This window comes from Mya arenaria, chromosome 17 (assembly GCF_026914265.1).
Source record: "Mya arenaria isolate MELC-2E11 chromosome 17, ASM2691426v1".
NCBI classification, from domain to species: Eukaryota; Metazoa; Mollusca; class Bivalvia; order Myida; family Myidae; genus Mya; species Mya arenaria.
In genome coordinates this window covers 2,795,439-2,816,259 of record NC_069138.1, presented here as the reverse complement: position 1 = coordinate 2,816,259, position 20,821 = coordinate 2,795,439, and the positions used below count along the sequence as shown (strand labels likewise).

The following is a 20,821-nucleotide window of genomic DNA, read 5'->3' as shown; positions in this document are numbered from 1 at the left end:
TACAGCATCATCACACCTTGATAACTACACTACCCTATAAACAGCATCAGCTCACCTTGATGATTGGACTAACATTTATACAGCATTAGCACACCTTGATATAGGGACTTCCCGATATTAAGCATCAACTTATTTTCATAAAGGGACTTCCCGAAAAACAGCAATAGCTCACCTTGATCATAGCCCCACCTCACATACAACATCGGGTCACCTTGATTACTGTACTTTTCTGCTAACAAACACACTTAAGATTCTATACCATTGGACAAAAGGCAAAGCAATCTGATTAACTGCTGTTCGGCCATTTTAAGTGAATGATACGACAGTATCACCTACGCCAATCTCCTAATTAAAGTGCTTTAGTGTTGTTATGAATAATATAGCCATATATATTTCTGCAATGATAAGCTAACTATATTCTGATCATTGAGTGCTTTATATATTAGCGTCACAAATACTTACCTGCAGCTTGCAGTTTGTGTTTGTGTGTGTTATTCAAAACCCAGACAAAAATCATCGGAATTTTCCTCTCGCATTGGCAATCAATAAGTCCGGTCAGCAGCGAATCTCGACTAAGTAGAGTTTTGTCGATGAAATGCCAACACTGTTGAACCCGCCCGCTGAAAACAATGATGAAATAGTTCTGTAGAAGATTCTTCATTTAAAACATTAACGTGTTTTATAAATATACAACTGGTAGTGTTGTATTGGCATTGTTCTTCAATTGCAAATGAAAGAAAGGCGGAAACTTGATTGCTACACACAACAGGGATTTAAAAAAAAAGCGACATAGAAGACTTTCCGATCGATTTTGTCGTTATTTGTCTTTGTGATATCGTAACTGCAGAAAAATAGAATTAAAGTATTTAAAAGTATTCTGGTTTTAGTGGGATGCGAGCCCACGCCGGTTAAGAAAACAAATAAAACAACCGACGTCTTAACAACTAGGTCACCGGGACAAACGTGATGCAAAGTTTGACCTTTTGACAATACAATGATAACAGCATGTGATAATGTTAATAACCTAATCACGCAATAACAAATCCGCTATCAATAGTGATGAATATTAAGTTCTTCAGAGATAATATTTGAGCAAATATCAACATTTGCTGAAGGTTTCCAGCTTTTGTTGCCTTATTTTTATCACCCATAATGATTTGCCACACTTTATTTCGACAAACAAAAAATTGCATTTTACAAAAACTCGAGCAAATCCCTTTATAGAGGGAATGAACCATGTACTTATTATTTTATATCATGATTATTTCTTTAGCTAGATAGGTATATGTATAGCTTAGCATGAAACTGTAGTAAGGCAATCTATTTCTATATTGAATTACAACTGTTTTGCACTAAGCCCGCGCGTCTACTGTACTGCATAGGCTACCCGCACATGATTAACTTAAAAGGTAAGAATAGCATATTTTGGCTTGTCCGTTAATCTTTTCATTTTGATCATCTAAAAAACAAAATAATATACATCATATTTGTTTCTTTTTGGTGATGCTTTGTTCCTAATATAGATCACAATAACCCATGTCTAGATAAATACTGAAAAACAATACTTTACAATGAATAAGCTTTTGCTCTTCCGCGATTGCCTACACTCAATCTTGAATTGGGATTTTCTTCAATTGACAGTTACATCAATCTTGCACTAAACATTTACCCGTTTGCACAAAGGAGCTGATAATGTATCTGTGCCTTAAGATTTATGATTTTTGGCAGATATATTATTTCAGTATGATTTTATACAACATCAAGATTTGGGATAGAAAATGAAAAGTTGGATTTCAAAAGCTGATGCGTAATAGACAAACGAAACCAAAAATGCAATTAAATATTAGTTATTTCACTCAGTAGGCGCTATGTGATCCGGTTTGTGTTACTTGATATACTGTTTAGTTTTTTTAATGTCAGATGTTTACTAAAGAAGGTATGCTATATGATATTTTCCTTAACAATTGCAATTCTATTGAGCCAACAGACCTTTAGGTTTTATGTCTGGCTCCCCAGCTTTCGAGACATTATTAAATACCTTAACGCTTTGTGAGCATTGCTTTTAAACATTAAGATATGATTTTGAATTTGCAATTTTTGGGCTTAACAAACATTTCAATATTTTTGTTTTGTACTTTATAGTTTTTAAAATTCTTCCGGGTTGTATTTGTACACATTGAAAATAATACATATTTATACAACTAAATAGCAACTTTAATAAAATGAAAACTTCAAGGACAAGCCCAGTATTTAATATCTCGAAAATACACCTGTTAAAATGTTCAACGTACGAGCCCAAACACCCAAGACGGTAGAAGAGCAGACGGAAGACGTCGGAAATCAGCATGGCCCGGCTGGTTTTCAATCTGCTATAAATGTTTAGGTTTTTATGGCCGATGATCTGAACTGTTTAATAAGGCGGTACTCCTTTATATTTATGCCTTTGGACAAGCCTTTTCTGAGCATTAAATTTAAAAAAGAAAAATGAATTGTTGAACTGATGAGGATAAACCGTTAAAGAAATTAGTCAAATTCAAAATGCTTGTGCTTGCATGTACGCGGCTAGAGTCTGTAGGTAGAAAGATCTATCAACGCTATTTCATGCACATGTAGCCAAGAACATATTCAACCGATACCTTCCAAGCGGGTTGATTGTAAAAGAATGTTCCGTGAAATAGTTGATAAGTTCATTTTTTTATAAAAGTTATAATCAATAGAAAAACGTTTGTTGCAGTAAAACTATTGCATAATCTGATATTGACAATTCTATATGATTAAGCAAATTTGTCTATTACTGCGCTACAGACGACAACAAACATGTACTCTACTTGTTACATACATGTACATTTTTAAGTCAAGGGAAGCAAATCTTATTAAAGATGGAACAAGTAGTCCCCGAGTTGTATGCATAGTGAAATGATCAAATGTTATCATTTCACTAGAGCCAGAATGAAATGATCAAGTCATCATTCACCAATATTTTTCATTCTTTCAGCGATGTGCATGAAATAAAGAAAGAGTAAGATAGGATCACTTGGTAAGAGGATCAATGGAAACATAAAATTGAAACAATGTCAAGCAATTGATACCGATCAGTGTAATACTATTATTGTCTCTTATATGGTAAACATCGGCTTCTTTCTTCATTGTGCTCGCTTCTAGTTACTTGTTAACGCTTACTGGATAGAAAGCGGAAAATATCATTTTAAGAACAGACTCAAAGTATTAATTGACCTTGTATTGTTAATGGTTAAACAAAATATTTCCAACTTAATACTATTGATAATGTAAATACACGCAAGAGATGTAGTATTAATCTTTCTTTAAGCAATAAAGGTATCGACATTCTCAAATAATATGGTTTATTCAAGAATACAAAAATGTAGAAACATGCATTCAGCAATACCCTATTCAGAAAAGAATAAAGAAGTACCAACAATACGTTATAGGTATAGGTATAGGCTTATTTTAAAACTATCTACAAAAGAATAGTGGTAGAATGTGACAAATAAACCTTCTTCGTGAGAATAAATTGACTCTCTGTACCTTTGAGACGCTGTTGGACATATTGTTACCAGAGATTTTGAGTATATTAAATACAATATTCGCAGAAAAGTGTTAAATAAAGATCCTTAATACGGATAGCATCTGAAATTAGTTTCCATACAGGTAAATTAAAATTAACAGAAACCTCATCTAAATATTGAACAAGCTGTTTTAAAAGAGAAATGCCTTTATGTCGTTATTGAATAATACATTTCCTTAAAATATGAGAAAATATAGTTTTTGTTAAGAATATTCCATTAACACTCCAGCTTTATCTAATATGAGAATCTTAATTTCTATACTCAGCATGTTGACCATGACCTTCTACGTTGTCTTGTTATTTTAAACCTTATTTCTTTATCAGGATCTTCAGCAATATTTTGTCTTTTTAAACTTATTATTATATCTGCTATGCTCAGCATGTTGACCATGGCTTCCTACATGATTTTGTTATTTGAAACGTAATCTTTACAGCATGTTTACCACGACCTCCGACATTATTTCGCTGTTTTCATATTTTTCTTGTAAATCGTATTAATGACATGATTACCTTCTGTATGCTTTAAAATATATTTTTGGCATACTTATACCTCGCAGTTTTATCGTGTTTCCGAAAACATTCTTAGTAAGTGGGCGTGTACTCTGTAGTGTCAATTAATACTTTGAAATACGGATGCTGAATACTTAAATTTGTGACTACCGGTACGAAATACGGAAACTGGAATCCAACATTACACATAAAACATTGTGATTCTTTTCACTCATGGCTGTTTCAAATAAGATTTGCAAGAAGTAAAATAAAAGTTCAAAAACAAAGTTAAAAAAGTTAAGATACCTTGAGAACACAGGGAGATCTATTTTCAAACAGAAAAAAAGTCAGCGTATACTTTGAATAATAATTGAATCAACTATTATAATTGATTAATAATAAGATGTATAAATGAATGCTACGTAAAACATCCTCACCGAAAACAATTACTTAAAATACGATTCAATGTGATCGAATCAACACAATTGTGCTTTGTATAATAATTCTAAAACTTGTCTCATCTTCAAACATCTTTTCAAACTCAAGTGAAACCATTTTATTGAATTAATTACGTTTGAAAGATGATTTACTAGGTCGTAGGTCGCAGTTTATAAATATTTAGTATTTAAATATACCTTTGAAGAATAATGAAAAGAAATCGATTTGAACTCCTTTGTATAAGATCCGTCGTCTACTTCTTACCATTGATTTTGCTTACGTCATCAAATTATCGCTGATACATCGCCGAGGGATATTTACGCTGAGTACCTAAAATGTGTTCGAATGGTTTTCTTTTTGCGTGTTTTTATATGAATTGATTCGAATTTAAACCTTTTTCTAAACGATGAACTATACGTATTGTACAGATTGAGATTCATTAAAAAATAATCTGAATGAACTTGGAGTCTTTATCAGTGCAACAAGACTGTATTTACTTATTGTATAATGCGATCAGGTACACTGTCACATAATGAAGTGATTGTATAGACAGACATTAAGTAGGCGTACATGTGAGATATTTTATTTACTCTTATAATGCATTCGGCTTTAATTGTTGGTGATCGATATTCTCTCATTATAACTTCTTTATCAACTGCTGTAATTTTGGCTTTTAAAATGGCATTTATAACCATTCAAAATCTTAAATTTGGATGTATAACTCGTCGTACTGTGTTTTGCTTTCTGAAATATTAAGGGTTTTCCCAAAGGTAGATAATAAATGATTATCATTTAGTTCATTTGGCCTTTGCAACGATTATAATTTAGCAAATTTAACGATTTTAGCATATTTTACAATAAGACCAACAACAGAATACATATTATTTTAAGCATTGGCAATCAAGATTTTTGTAAGATTAATTAATGTCGAGTGAAGTCCCTTGATTGACTGATATCACAAGTTGAGCATTGATATTCGCTTACATTGCTCTCTGTGAAGTGTTGATATATGTGCAGTCCATTATACGAAATAAATAGAAGTTCTGTTAACTTGCAGGGTTTTTCATCTCTTTGATTCTGTTGTCATTTTCACCTGGTATGTACAACTGAAGGATCGTGTAAATGCCGATGTAACTTGTTCAATAGTCCAACGAAAGTATATATGCACAGATAAAAATTCTAGTCGTTATCGGTTATCTTTGAAACAAAAAGGGCTATGAGTAAAAATGGAAACCATACCATAGACACTCGGACAGTCATATCTCTTATTAAAAATATGTGTGTACACGACTAAACATGTTATGGATTAGAGATACTTAAATGGTATATGTATGCATCAGTATTGTTTGGTCTTGTACGAATCGACTGGAGTCGTTGATGTAAATGGGTAATCATAGAGTGCCCTTAGTCCTGATGATCCCCTAGATCGATACCAAATCCTTGTAAGTACCATAACGGTCCAAATGTGACGTTTAAGTGATAACCATATATAAAATTGTTACATATATACTTTAAAGACCACATTACAAATTAGATTCATTAACAAGCCGGTGAAAATTGAGATACGTCAATAAATCCGTGATAATTTAGATATGTCAGTGAGACCGTGGTATTCAGATACGTAAACGATAACGCGGTAGTTGAAAAACGTCAACGCGCCCGGGATAATTAAGATATGTCAACGAGCACGATATAGTTGATAAATGGGAATGAGCCAGAGATCAATGATATATCTCAACGAGCCCGTGATAATGGAAATACATCTACGAACCCTTGGTAATTGAGGTACGTTAACGAGCCAGTGATAATTAAGATATGTCAACGACCTCATGATTACTAAGATACGTTTACAAGCCCGTTGTAATAATATTCCTCTAACGAGCCTGTGATTATTGAGATATGTCAAAGAGCTCGTTATTTCAACAAGGTCATGCCAAATGAGAAAGCCGTTGTACCCGTTAATAATGAGATGCGTCAACGATCACCTGATAACTTAAAGTATGTTAACAAACACACCGGGCATCAAAATGTCATAAACGTCGGATACCTTAAGAACTAAGCTACAGGCAGTAAGATATAACCATAAGCAGTTAGGAGTATACATTAAATATAACAAGGTATATGCAACAAATAGTTTGTAACATTATTCAAAATAAGGGATGGAAACGAATGGCAAAATTGATATTCGAAAATTGGGTTATTCTTTTGATTGACACCAAAATGATTCTTTGGAAGTTGTAGTTAACTATTATTATTCGCTATAATTATAGCCGGAACCTTTGTGTCCTTCTTTAACAAAGCCGTTACACGTGACGGATCCTGATTCTTCCCTAAATTAGCCTCTGAACTTCCTATTCCCAACGAGGGAAAATAAATTGAACAAGCTAAACACAAAAGCGAATAATTCCACTGCATTCATTTTTGTAAGCAATACAAAATCAGGACGGCGGTGTCCATGCATTCCCAGCTTAATTATGATATTAGATAACTGAGGGATTTTCTGTTAGAATAACAGCTTCGTTCAAGGATTGACCTTTACAAAAGATAACTATGGAAAAACCAAACCAACTCGAGAATTAGTAATATAATAAAACGAACACAAACATGGATCTTGACTTATTTATTGTACAAAAACAGGAAATATATCCTCAAATGATATGCCATACAGTTACATTTCAAGCATGAACGATAAATCAAAACACAGTTTGTGGCACGTACACGTAAGTAGCACATCGCATTCATATCGTCACGGCGATTTTGAATATATCGCACAACTTAATTGGAAGCCAAGACAACACGTCGGTGTACAGGCCGATCCCCCGTGTTTTTAATTGGGCTGGAAATTGAAATTTCCACGAACATATTTGTTAGTGAGCCCATGTTATTCAGATACGTAAACGATAACGCGGTAATTGAAAAACGTCAACTCGCCAAGGATAATTAAGATATGTCAACGAGCACGATATAGTTGATAAATGGGAATGAGCCAGGGATCATTGTTATATGTCAACGAGCCCGTGATAATGGAAATACATCTACGAACCCTTGGTAATTGAGGTACGTTAACGAGCCAGTGATAATGAAGATATGTCAACGTGCCAGTGATAATAAAGATATGTCAACGACCTCATGACTACTAATATACGTTAACAAGCCCGGTCAACGTGCCAGTTATAATAAAGATATGTAAACGAACTCATGATTACTAAGATACGTCTACAAGCCCGTTGTAATAATATTCCTCTAACGAGCCTGTGATAATTGAGATATGTCAAAGGGCTCTTTATTTTGGGGAGATTTCAACAAGGTCATGCCAAATGAGAAACCCGTTGAACCCGTTAATAATGAGATGCGTCAACAAGCCCCTGATAACTTAAGTATGTTAACGAACACACCGGGCATTAAAATGTCATATACGTCAAATACCTTAAGAACTAAGCTACAGGCAGTAAGGCATGAGCGTATGCAGATAGAAGTATACATTAAATATAACAAGGTATATGCAACAAATAGTTTATAACATTATTCAAAATTAGGGATGGAAACGAATGGCAAAATTGATATTCGAAAATTGGGTAATTCTTTTTATCGATACCAAAATGAATCTTTTGAAGTTGTAGTTAAAGATGCACTATTACTCCCAAATAAGATTTATCATATTTAATACAATAGTTTTAATATACCAAACAGGATGTACACATGTCGAAAACAATGATGATTATGAAGGATAGCCAGTTTAATTGAAAAGAAATGTGCAGAAAACACGGTATTGCTACCTAATGAGACGATAGTAGATCACAGTATTTTTTTTAGCATTCACCAATCATTTAATAGTTTTGCGTTTTCAGCTGTTAAATACACGGTCATGATATTGTTAATGGTAATAAATATTTTTCATAAATGCATTATTTAGTAAGTAGTTGAGGGTGTATTATTCAGAACTTGTGATTGTTTTACATGTGTATGTATTAATTTTGAATAAGAGTGTCACTTTAACTATTATTATTCGCTACAGTTGTAGCCGGGGCCTTTGTGCCCTTCTTTGACAAAGCCGTTACATGTGACGGATCCTGATTATTCCCTAAATTAGCCTCTGAAATTCCTATTCCCAACGAGGCAAAATAAATTGAACAAGCTAAACACAAAAGCGAATAATTCCACTGCATTTATTTTTGTAAGCAATACAAAATCAGAACGGCGGTGTCCATACATTCCCAGTTAAAGGATGTTATTAGATAACGGAGGGATTTTCTGTTAGACAAACAGCCTCGTTCTAGGATTGACCTTAACTTAACATAACTATGGAAAAAACAGACCAACTCGAGGACAAGTAATATAATAAAACAAAACAAACGTGGATATTGGCCAATTTATTGTACAACAAACAGGAAATATATCCCCAAATGATATACCATACAGTTACATTTTAAAGCATAAACGATAAAATAAAACACAGAAAACAGTTTGTGACACGTACATGTAAGAAGCACATCGCATTAATATCGTCGCAGCGATTTTAAATACATCGCACAACTTAACTGGAAGCGTCGGTGTACAGGCCGATTTCCTATGTCTTTAATTGGGCTGGAAATTCAAATTTCCACGAACATATTTGGAACTTGTTTGATGTCACTTTCTTATAGCCAATTTTTTAAAAAAATTCTGGGACTGTTTATAGTACACAACCATATGCCCCAATCGACTTATAACGCGTGTATAGTGTATTGTCATCACATACTTGTAAAAAAACAAGTCAAACGAATTCTAAACACAATGCAACAACAGATGTAGACAAACGGTTTATTATTTTATTCATTCAACACACAAACATCGAAACATATTCGAATACCGACTTTGACATTCGAATACCAAACGTTTGATCGAATATTTGAATATTCGAATATCCGTTTGCATCCCTATTTTCAATCGATAGTTCTAAATAAACTAGGCTTGTCTGTGCAGTATTCATTGCGTTAATATATGTTCAAGTTTGCATTATTATTGAATATTAGGTCAAATGTGAGGTTGAGTACTTATAAATCAGTTATATCCCCAGTGAACATCCGTTTCACTGACCGTTTCACATTTGGTAATACATATGTATCCATGCATGTGAGGTATACATGTATCTGTATTGTTTTGTATGCTGTGTGTTTATCATTTAGTGTATGTTGTGTCTTGCCTTTAAACAGAGTCACTGATAAATATTGGCCATTGGATTTGTCCCTGTAAATTGCATGTTATTGCCATAAACATTATAGCAAATAAGCAATAAGGTATGAATCGTTCATTTGGCATTATTTAAAATATATTGGTATTTCGTTGTCCCATTTCATTTACTGATAAGTGTTAGGGAATTAAGAACAATCTATTGAATCTCCGCCTGCAATCATAAGTAAAACAGTATTAGGAGAATTGTATTGATTGATGATCTAACTTCGCCTGCGCATCGACTTTCACCTTACAGTAACCTTACGATCGACCTTACATGATGATTCATTGACCTTAATATGACTACATACTTTTATCTGACGATCTACCTTCACCTGACGATCGACCTTTACATGACGATCGATCGACCTTCACCTGACGATCGACCTTCACTTGACGATCGATCGACCTTCACTTGACGATCGATCGACCTTTACCTGACGATCGACCTTCACTTGACGATCGATCGACCTTCACCTGACGATCGACCTTCACTTGACGATCGATCGACCTTCACTTGACGATCGATCGACCATTACCTGACGATCGACCTTCACTTGACCATCGATCATCCCTTACCTGGCTATCGACTTTAACATGACGATCAACCTTTACCTGGCGATCAAACTTTATATGACGATAGATCGACATCATCTGATGTTCGACATTCACCGTAAGTATCACCTGACGATCGCAATATACGAAAATATTGCGACCAAAGTCACTGTCATCTCGTACGAATTATGATATCTTATTTTTGTGAAAAAAGCTTAACAGTATACATCGATAGGAAACATTTATTACACTAATCTACTATGTCCTCGATGGCTGTCCATTTCGGTGTTAAGCTACCAAGTTATACATTTTTTGGTTCTATGAGTATATGTTGTCCAACACTATTTTTCCTTTTTAAAATAAATCCTTGAATTATTACGAACATCATGTTGACCGTGACCTCTGAGGTGGTTTTGCCTGTAAAACTTAATCTTGTATTTCTTAGAATTAGCATATTTATCACGACCTCATACACTTTCTTTTGGCAGCTTTATTTGTTTTGTTTTTTTTGTGTTTTTTTCGATGTTACTAACGAAACCTCGCTTCAATATTTTCTATTTAATCATTTGTCATGACTGCTGGTACAGAATACAGAAAGTTGGAAAAGCTTTGACATGATATACAAACTGGCATATCACATATTAAAATAATGTATTTTTTGTAAGTTACTGTATTTTAAATTAGATTTAGAACTAATATATAAGCTTACCTTACCAGTTACATTCAGCACGACAACGTCATGTTAGCACAAACTGAATCCATCCCAAAGAGAAAAATCGTTTACAATGTTATTGCATTCGACATCTGCTTTGTAAATTAATCAATGAAATGGTTGTTTTAAAGGTCTATGAAGGAATGCCACGTTTTCAAGCAAAGCAATCCCTTAAACTAAACACGACTGAATGCAATTGACGTACTTACACTTTTGCTTTGTCAAACAGATATTTAAAGTTATTTCCATAAACAGAGGAATGCTTCGAACCCAATACAATTGATCATTGAAACTAAAAACAAATCACAAACCAATTACATTAAATATATTCTTTGCAAAAGCATGAAAAAGAATCGATTGAGGGCTCCATTGAATAAGATCCGTCACTGTCTTCTATGTAATGTCACGTGTGTCAATATTAAAACATTTTCACATAAATGTTATTTTACAGCAAGCTACCACTTACAATTGTCCGCTATCTTTTTTCTTTTGTGTTTCCACCTGTGTGTATTGGGATGTTTGTGTTTGGCCAGTCATGTATCGATACTGATATTTCTAAAAAGCTGAAGACCAAACTGAAAATTATATTGCTCACGCCAACAAAATTATTATCTAGATACACGTCTAAAATGATAACGTTGAATAGCTAATAGTCGTTAGAACGATACTTATGTTTTCTATTTCGTTTTATTTATGCCATACATAACATGTTTATTACTTTTACCTTGAGTTAAATAAACAAATTAACACAGTATAGGTGTTCAAAAAAGCAGGGTATTGTATTTATGCCACAGACGGGATACTTTAAAAAGGCTTGTTATTAACAGCAAATATGTATTGCATATATTATCAAAGCACAATAAGTTAATACTGCACGTTAACAGCAATAATGAAAGTGGTTAGTATAAAAACTATTTGATTTCATATGCTTCACTACATTGTGGAGGTCTCTCAATACTGCTTTACGATTATGAATACCACGGCTTACACGTTTCAATGGAGAAGGGTACATATATTTAATCTTTTCTTTTAAACCGATACAACAGAAATTAAAAAAGAGAGCTTACATTCCTCTTCAAACCCACCTAAGCTCGTCGACAAAACTGGCCTACGATTACATATATTAATTGTGGTGGCACATTTGCAAACAGCAGCCTCACCTTCATACTGAACTATTGCGACAAAAACAAATTGCCTCCCGATAACCCATAATGAATGAGACCACCATATTGGACAGACTTATTACCTCTTGATTTTCATAATTGCATTGTAACGCCGCATAACAGCATCGCCGCATAAACGTTTATGCGGCGACGCTCAACGTTTAAAGCAGAAGTTGCTTGTATGGGGCGCAACTGTGCCTTTTTGCCACATAAAGAGGATTAACTTAACCATGTTAACCATGATGATGATGATGATGATGATGATGATGATGATGATGATGATGATGATGATGATGATGATGATGATGGTTGTGGGGATGATGATGGTGGTAGTAGTGGTTTTGATTGTGGTGATGATGATGGTGGCTGTGATGATGTTGTTGATTATGGTGATGATTAAGATTAGAGCGTTGCATATTGCTGTCATTTTAAAGAAAATATGGGAAAAGTTTGCAATTATAAACATTTTTTAAAAGTCGATTGAGCACCTCAGCGGCCTAGCGGCGTGAATTAGCGGCCTGGCGGCCTAGCGGCCTCAAATGCTTTCCTATTTCAAAGTATGTATACAAGCTTTTTCTTCCAAAACGATGATAAATCTTTGGTTTAACACTTTTGCTAAATACAAAAAATGAAAATGCACATATTCGCTATAATGGATTTTTTAGGCAGCTTGGTCGGGTTTTGGGCAAAATGCAGACATTCGCTAAAGGATGGTGAAGTGTGAATAGAAACCATAAGTTTGTCATTTTTTTTAAAGAAGAAAAGGCATGCATAAATGTTTTTTAATAGAAACCAATTTTAGGCCGCTAGGCCGCTATGCCGTCAGGCCGCTAATTTCAAGCCGCTAGGCCGCAAGGCCGCTGAACTGCTTGATCGACTATTTTGAAAAAAAGTAGATAGTTGCTTAAGAGTGATAATTTGTGCATGAAACAGTAAAAATATCATTGTTTTAGAAGAACAGGCATGTTCAATGCTTTGAAATAGCTGACTGCTTTATCTACGTTTTTGAAAAAAAAAGTTGATAATAGCTTCAATGTGTTAATTTGTGCATAAAAAACAGTTATTATGTCATTGTTTTAGGAAGAAAATGCATGTATACATGCTTTGAAATAGGATTCAATTTTAGGCTGCTAGGCCGCCAACTTCACGCCGCTAGGCCGTCAGACCGCTAGGCCGTCAGGCCGCTAGGCCGCTAACTTCAAGCCGCTTGGCCGCTTAGCCGCTTACTTAACGCCGCTAGGCTGCTAGGCCGCTAACTTCACTTACATGTTGAAAGTGCGCATCAAGGGTACATGCCCGTCAGTCTGACAATAAGGCGAGAATATATGCTACGACATACGACGATTCAATTTTCTGATTTTCCCAAATGACGGTGCTTTGACGTAACATTTATTCCAGCCTTTAGTCGGTTAAACGTTTTCGCAGAAAGATCAATTGGTTTGGTTCACATTTAAACCGATCTTACTAAATCTTTGTCAGAATTTACCTCTCTAAAAGTCTAGTTCAAAGCTTGGTTAAGTGGACACAAAAAAACTAAGACCGATCTTGATGAAACTTTATCAACCGCTATTGTGCTTGTATGTGTTTTAATTGCTTTTAATGCGGCGAAAGTGTGCCTTTTTGCCACATAAAAAAAACCTTTTTATGCGTTTAAAATCACCGCATAAACGAAAAGAAACACGTTTATGCGGCGATGCTGTTGTGCGGCGTTACAGTGCATAATACGTAATTATCAGTTAGGCTAGGCAACCTCCTGATTACGAGCTACCCCCTCACCATCCCGATTACCTGAAGTGCATTATGGGCACTATCGGCTAGACAAGCTACCTTCTGATTACCCGATGTGAATTATGTGATACTCTCGGCTAGGCAAGCTACCCCCTGATTACCCGAAGTTCAAAATACGGCACTTTTGACTATGCTAGGTACACCCCCCCCCACTCCAGATTACATGAAGTGCATTTAAGGGCACTATCGACTAGACAAGCTACCTCCTGATTCCATGAAGAGCATAATACGGTACATTCGGCTAGACAGGCTACCTCCTGTTTACATGAAGAGCATAATACGGCACAATCGGCTAGACAGGCTACCTCCGGTTTACATGAAGAGCATAATACGGCACATTCGGCTAGACAGGCTATCTCCGGTTTACATGAAGAGCATAATACGGCACATTCGGCTAGATAGGCTACCTCCGGTTTACATGAAGAGCATAATACGGCACATTCGGCTAGACAAGCTACCTCCGGATTACCCAATATGCATAATATGATACTATCGGCTAGGCTAACTTCTTTCTGATTATTCGAAGTGAATTATACGTAAGTTCGACTAGGCTAGGTAGCTCCTGTTTAGTATGTTAATGTACCTTCGCTTAATATATAAAACATTAAAATTTCTAATTAATTTACATAATTCATAATCATATTTCAATCATTAAAGTGTTTTGCACAATGGCCAATAATTTCCAAGCACTTGTTACTTTCTTTCACTATTGAAAACCAATTAGTTCGTCCTGAAGTCAAACCAAGGTAAAAACAATCGTGGAAAAGGTCTTCCATGCAAGTTTCTACATTAGCTTTTGTTGATTTGTCACTGCATACGCATCACAAAGTATCATTGATATACACTCACCGTTTTGAATGCCAAATCATTGTACTTAAACATTTAATCGATTTAAACCTATTAAGTTCCGCCATTTGAATTAACTATTTTGATTGAATATCTTAGCAGCGACACGCAATTCCTGGCCTTATTACGTAAATTGTAATTTCATCTTATTATATTTTTCAATTCAATTATTTTTCAGAAAGAACTATTTCATAATAATGGCTTTCAATAAATAAAATTATTGAAATGACACGCAATATTAACGTATCACTATTCTAAATAGCTTTTAATTTAGTTTTAATCCTGACACAGAATCCTCATAGAACAGTTTTATTAGCATTGTTTAACAGACAGGAGGTTTGAGACAGACATTCCGAATGTAGTCGAATTATGCTAGTGTAATGACTAATCCCTTGAAGCAAGGCATTTGGAAAGAAAAACATTAGAAATTCACCATTTTAGGCATTTTTATTAATTGTTTTATGTTTGTAACATTCTCTCTGATGTACCAAAGTCTTGCGATGCTGCTCAGTTTCGATAAGGTGTCAATTTCATAACTCTACTTCGAATTGACTTTTCCTTTATACGTACAAATCTAACATCTACAAAAAACTTAAGTTAATACCCTTAAACCGTATAGTAGCATACGCGAGCCTTATCGATTGCATGACAGGTATTATAATATGAGCTAGTTTGTAATTTTGCCAAAATCAATATCATCTTATACCATTCAAATGCAATTGGTTTCTCTTTTGAAATTTTTTCGAGTTAAGTGATAATAATTGTATTATTGGCAAATTACATCTTTTCGTTACTTTGCATGGTTATGCAATAGATACAGTACGAGTTTTTCTTCAAAGGTGTACTTTTACAGACGTAAGAAGCCGTTTCACTAGGACGAACATTTTGTCCGAAGCAAACGGTTTCTGACGTTTGTAAGAGGACAATTTTAAAGAAAAAAAAGTAACTATATCTGACTAACACGACGATAAGTGTATTGCATAGTCTTGTGCGCATATGAATGCATTAATAAATAACATGTATCGGCTATTGTGATGACTCGAAATTCTCGTGCACTGTCCGCTTACAACCGAAAGAAGACATGACTTCAATAGCTCTGTTGGGATATAGTCGTATAAATATATGGATGCACAGTGCAAAAATGCATCCTCTCCAGTGATAAAGTGTTTAATATAAACTTATATTAAGGTATCCTATGTTCAAGCTCGATCTTTAACTCTTTTCATATGTTACCAGATTATAATGGGGTCATCGGGCATCACTTTACTACATTCCATTGACTGTAGCACCAAACAACAGGCAAGTAACATAGGTGGTAAATTTTACATTGGATACCTCAAGTACTGAGCAACTTGTGCTAAGGCAAACGGGTAAGGCAAGCAGCTTGTAATAAACAGTACATGAGATAACTTAATCATTAAGCAATAGGCAGTAAGTCAAACGTGTAAGCAGTTGGTAATAAACATTACATAAGATAGCTTACTCATTAAGCATCTGGCAGTAAGTCAAACGTGTAAGCAACTATTAATAAACATTACATAAGATAGCTTAATCATTCAGCAACTGGCAGTAAGTCATACGTGTAAGCAGTTAGTAATAAACATTACATAAGATAGCTAAATCATTAAGCAACTGGCAGTAAGTCAAACGTGCAGGCAGTTGGTAATAAACATTACATAAGATAACTTAATCATTTAGCAATAGGCAGTAAGTCATACGTGTAAGCAACTGGTAATTTGAAAGGGAAATGTCCTATTGTTATAACTTTCATTTATGCTATAATACAGTGCACAAGCAATTCTGCTGCAGATGGCATTATATTAAAAGGGTACACAAAGAAAGATAAACAAAGTATTTTAATTTACTATATAAGGAACAACATGTTATAAGGTATAACAATTTCAGGAATAGGTATCAAGTTGCCAGGTACACTCGTGATTTACTGAACGTTACAATATGGTAATATATCATTTATCAGCACCTACAGGTACCTGTAATGTCTCGCAACTATTGGACTTTCTATCTTGTTGTTATCTGCAACATTATGAAATATATGTCTGAATGTTAGTCTCCTCACATTATGATATAGCAACCATAAACAAAAACAATAAAGACACAAAAGTTTTTGTTTTTTTTTCTGAATATAAAACATATTGACAATTATATAAAGTTAAAAACGAGTTTGATGATATGGTTCCCACAAAGAAAGAAGAAGCTCAATATAAAAGTGGAAACTAGATAAGAAAATAGAGAAAAATGTTATATTACAGATTTAAATGGGAAAAGGGTACTTGAAACTGTCAGATTGCGTATGATTTATCATACTGTCATACTTCTTGTTTGCTGCAACTCTTAAGATAAGTTAAGGTTTTTTTTCGGGTATTTAGCGGGGTTGTGTAATATGATTTTTATTTCAAAATTATATAATCTGGCCACTTCAAAGTATTTGTGACGTACATTAATAGTTTCGAAGCGATCCTTATTTCATAACCGTATAAACAAACATGTTGGTATTGTTCGATTGTTTGCTTCGTATATCTATAAGCGTAAATTTATGTTATTTTAAAAATCATAGAATTATATTGTTCAACTAGTGAATAACATCCGGTAAATGGCTTGAATTTACAATTGAGAATTTCCATTGTCTGAAAATATGCCGCTTCTGTTGCTTTTTTCTCTATTTTGTCCGACCGTCCGCCCCTTTTAAATCGTTCGGACCATTTCTCAACCGTCATAAATTATAAATCGATAGATGGATTTCTAAACTTATATAAAATTTGCTTATCAGTTTGTTTTTTCCTTTGACAGGTCTTCTTTTAATTTCAAACAAACCAGTGCACTTAAATATCACAATAACTTTCAGTGCTATCTCTTATCGAACTAGGCTTTGGTTTCAAGTATTAAAGTATAAAAATAACGTATCCAACCTAGCACGTGCAAGCTTGAATTCAACAAATTGAATATGTCGCCTGATTTATGCGCTCAATTTGTGGAATGATAAATAAACAAACTGTGATTTACTATGTGAACGACTGGGACAGTTTCTTTATTGAACTTCAAATCAATGAGTTTATCTGACTATTGATTGAACTTGTATAAACTGTTTACCCCACACCGTGGTGTCAATTTTCTATTAAACTGAAAACCAAGATATTTAAACATTTGCAAATTTTGCAACTGATACAAGAAAGAGACATCAATGCTGCTTTAGTTCTTTAAAAGAGCCTTGAAAATAAATACCTGACACAACAACAAAAAGTACAATTAAACTCATTGCATCATATCCGGAATTCAGGTGCCTCTTCAAAACAAAATAAGCATGACACGTCATTTACGGATAATGTTTTGCAAATAATTAATTAATGACGCCGTGTTGCTGTAATGCTGAACGATGTATGGTTGATTGATTGTGAGTATATATAGATGATAAAGCAAATTTAGTATTGAGCCTAAAAATGGACGGGATGGTTAAGGAATGAATTGCGGGATTGATGCAATGCATTTCTGATATTTACACCAAAGACTCATCGTTCAAATTTTGTAAAACAAAATCCTTCAAGTTATTTACGAAATCTTTACAGTTAATCTTTTTCACCCATTCTGTTAAAAGTACAATCCAATCGTAATTGGAAACAGTTTATCAAATGACTTCATAATGACTTGGGAAATCAATCACGTCAAATTTATTTTAAACGTGAAATTGAAACATTAATGACAACGATACATTCTATATATCATAAATTTATTCTTTAAAACATGTTGATTAAAGTGTTTTGGGGGCCTGCTTACACAATACAAAGAATAGCAAGATAAAATAATCAATTCACATGTATATTCTTATTTGATAATTCACGATCCGAACATATCCGAATACTTTGCTTTCATCGGAAAATATTATCAATTGCTGAAAAGTAGCTCATTTAAGGAATTGAAGTTGAGATGAAATATTATGACATAGCATATCTTTTAATCGCCACAAAAACCAACATTACAGAATGCTTAATACTAAATACTAAAATACAGTCATTTTAAAATATGATATGGAATTCTTACAATTACAAAACATTCAATAAATTTGTGGTCTTAAAACTTTGACACTTAAGTAAGATAAACGATTCTAGTTTTCAATAACATCGGATGAGTTTTTTAACACTTAAGGTTAATTTTATTGTTTAAACTATGTCAACACATGCTAGAAATGTGAAATATAAAGATGTACACTAGCTATCTTACAAAGTAATTTCGTAAACTCGAATATATTCTTTCCTCGTTTAATTTGGAAATACTTATAGAATATCCTCCTCGTAAAACGGTCGGAATATTCGGTACTACTCAAATGCGGAATAAACCCCTTTCCATAGAAAGGTCACTCTGTTTCGTTCTCATACGCAGTGGTGATCATGTGTTTCATAAACAATAAAGCTTCTGCCATTTTGTTTCACTTTTTGCCTACTTTTTTATGTTTTACTTTATCTAATACCCGTATTAGTATGTTACGCTCCAACAAGAGATTATTGTTGGCTATTGTAACGTGTTTCATTTCGACCATCGAACATTATTTTTCATGATAAGAAACAGGTTAAATTACATACCTCAGTCTGAATAAGCAAACGCACACAAACGCCCTCCGCCGCAATATGACACTTAACACTTCCTAAATAAAATCTTATATGCGCATTGATTTGATTCACAACGACCTAAATAGATAATGTTAAACTCGTTATTACTTAAGGAAAACGAGAAAATTTAAAACTGCTATCTTTAAATAAATGGGTGACAGCAAAAAGGATGTTAGTGACATCAGATTAAACTTAAGATTGAAAACATGCCATATCTTTCTCAAAGTTAAACATGAACTTATTCTGAATTAGATAAAATCTTAACGTAAATTCAGGAAGTAAGCGGGCTATAAATTTGCAAAAATCGTACACATGTTTGTTGTTACATTCTTTGGAGTCTATGTACCAAATTGGGACGATAAGGGATTGTACATATTATTACTGAACTAAACACTCCGTTTGGCCTTTTATAAGTTTTGCTAATATTACCAAACTTACTAACCGCTATTAATTATACGGATGACATTTCTCAGTGCTGTCTAGTGAAGACAGTTTTTATCATACCATGTAGTTTTCTTATCTTGACGGTTAACATATCTGAAATTCATTCAACGCGTTCGCCTCAGCCAGTCAGCAAATGTAAAGTTTACATAACACACGCAATGAACTGCTTATGTAAACACTTTATAAAATAAATAAAAGATAATATAGTTTTGGCGATCGCGTTGGTCCGACGCCTTTAAGCTCATTTAATATGGGCTAATGTCTCTTCAATTTTAAAGGTGGCATGATGTCATTCATGTTATCTTGTTATGTTTTTTCAAAACATCGTGGTCGGGAGCTCCCATGTCGACAGCACCATGAACGAGAGATGGCATTTGAGGAACACCGTGGTCGGGAGCCCCCGTATCGACAACACCATGAACGAGAGATGGCATTTGAGGGAAACCGTGGTTGGGATGCCCCATGTCGACAGCACCATGAACGAGAGTTGGCATTTGAGGGACACCGTGGTTGGGAGCCCCCATGTCGACAACACTATAAACGAGAGATGGCATTTGAGGAACACCGTGGTCGGGAGCCCCCATGTCGACAGTACCATGAACGAGAGATGGCATTTGAGGAACACCGTGATTGGGAGCCCCCATGTCGACAGCATCATGAACGAGAGATGGCATTTGAGGGACACCGTGGTCGGGAGCCCCCATGTCGACAGCACCATGAACGAGAGATGGCATTTGAGGAACACCGTGGTTGGGAGCCCCCATGTCGACAGCACCATGAACGAGAGATGGCATTTGAGGAACACCGTGGTCGGGAGGCCCATGTCGACAACACCATGAACGAGATATGGCATTTGAGGAACACCGTGGTCGGGAGCTCCCATGTCGACAGCACCATGAACGAGAGATGGCATTTGACGAACACCGTGGTTGGGAGCCCCCATGTTGACAGCACCATGAACGAGAGATGA

General features: G+C 34.7%; 2 protein-coding genes across 4 annotated transcripts in view; one reads left to right on the top strand and one right to left on the bottom strand.

The window, feature by feature from the left end:
• Positions 1 to 19,536, bottom strand: part of LOC128224162 (uncharacterized) — a 32,057-nt gene extending 12,521 nt beyond the window's left edge. The window contains exons 1-5 of one of the 3 annotated variants that reach the window (XM_052933886.1): positions 19,381 to 19,536; positions 16,780 to 16,822; positions 11,458 to 11,554; positions 10,989 to 11,031; positions 463 to 620 (exon numbers count right to left, since the gene is read on the bottom strand). The gene's annotated coding sequence lies outside the window, so the exon portion shown is untranslated. The remainder of the gene's footprint in view (positions 1 to 462; positions 621 to 10,988; positions 11,032 to 11,457; positions 11,555 to 16,779; positions 16,823 to 19,380) is intronic. The other 2 variants (XM_052933888.1, XM_052933887.1) reach the window with 2 other exon arrangements.
• Positions 19,537 to 20,218: 682 nt separating this feature from the next.
• On the top strand, positions 20,219 to 20,821 carry LOC128224334 (sex-determining region Y protein-like). Its single transcript, XM_052934150.1, has one exon. The coding sequence runs from the start codon at positions 20,219 to 20,221 to the stop codon at positions 20,819 to 20,821; it is 603 nt and encodes a 200-aa protein (XP_052790110.1).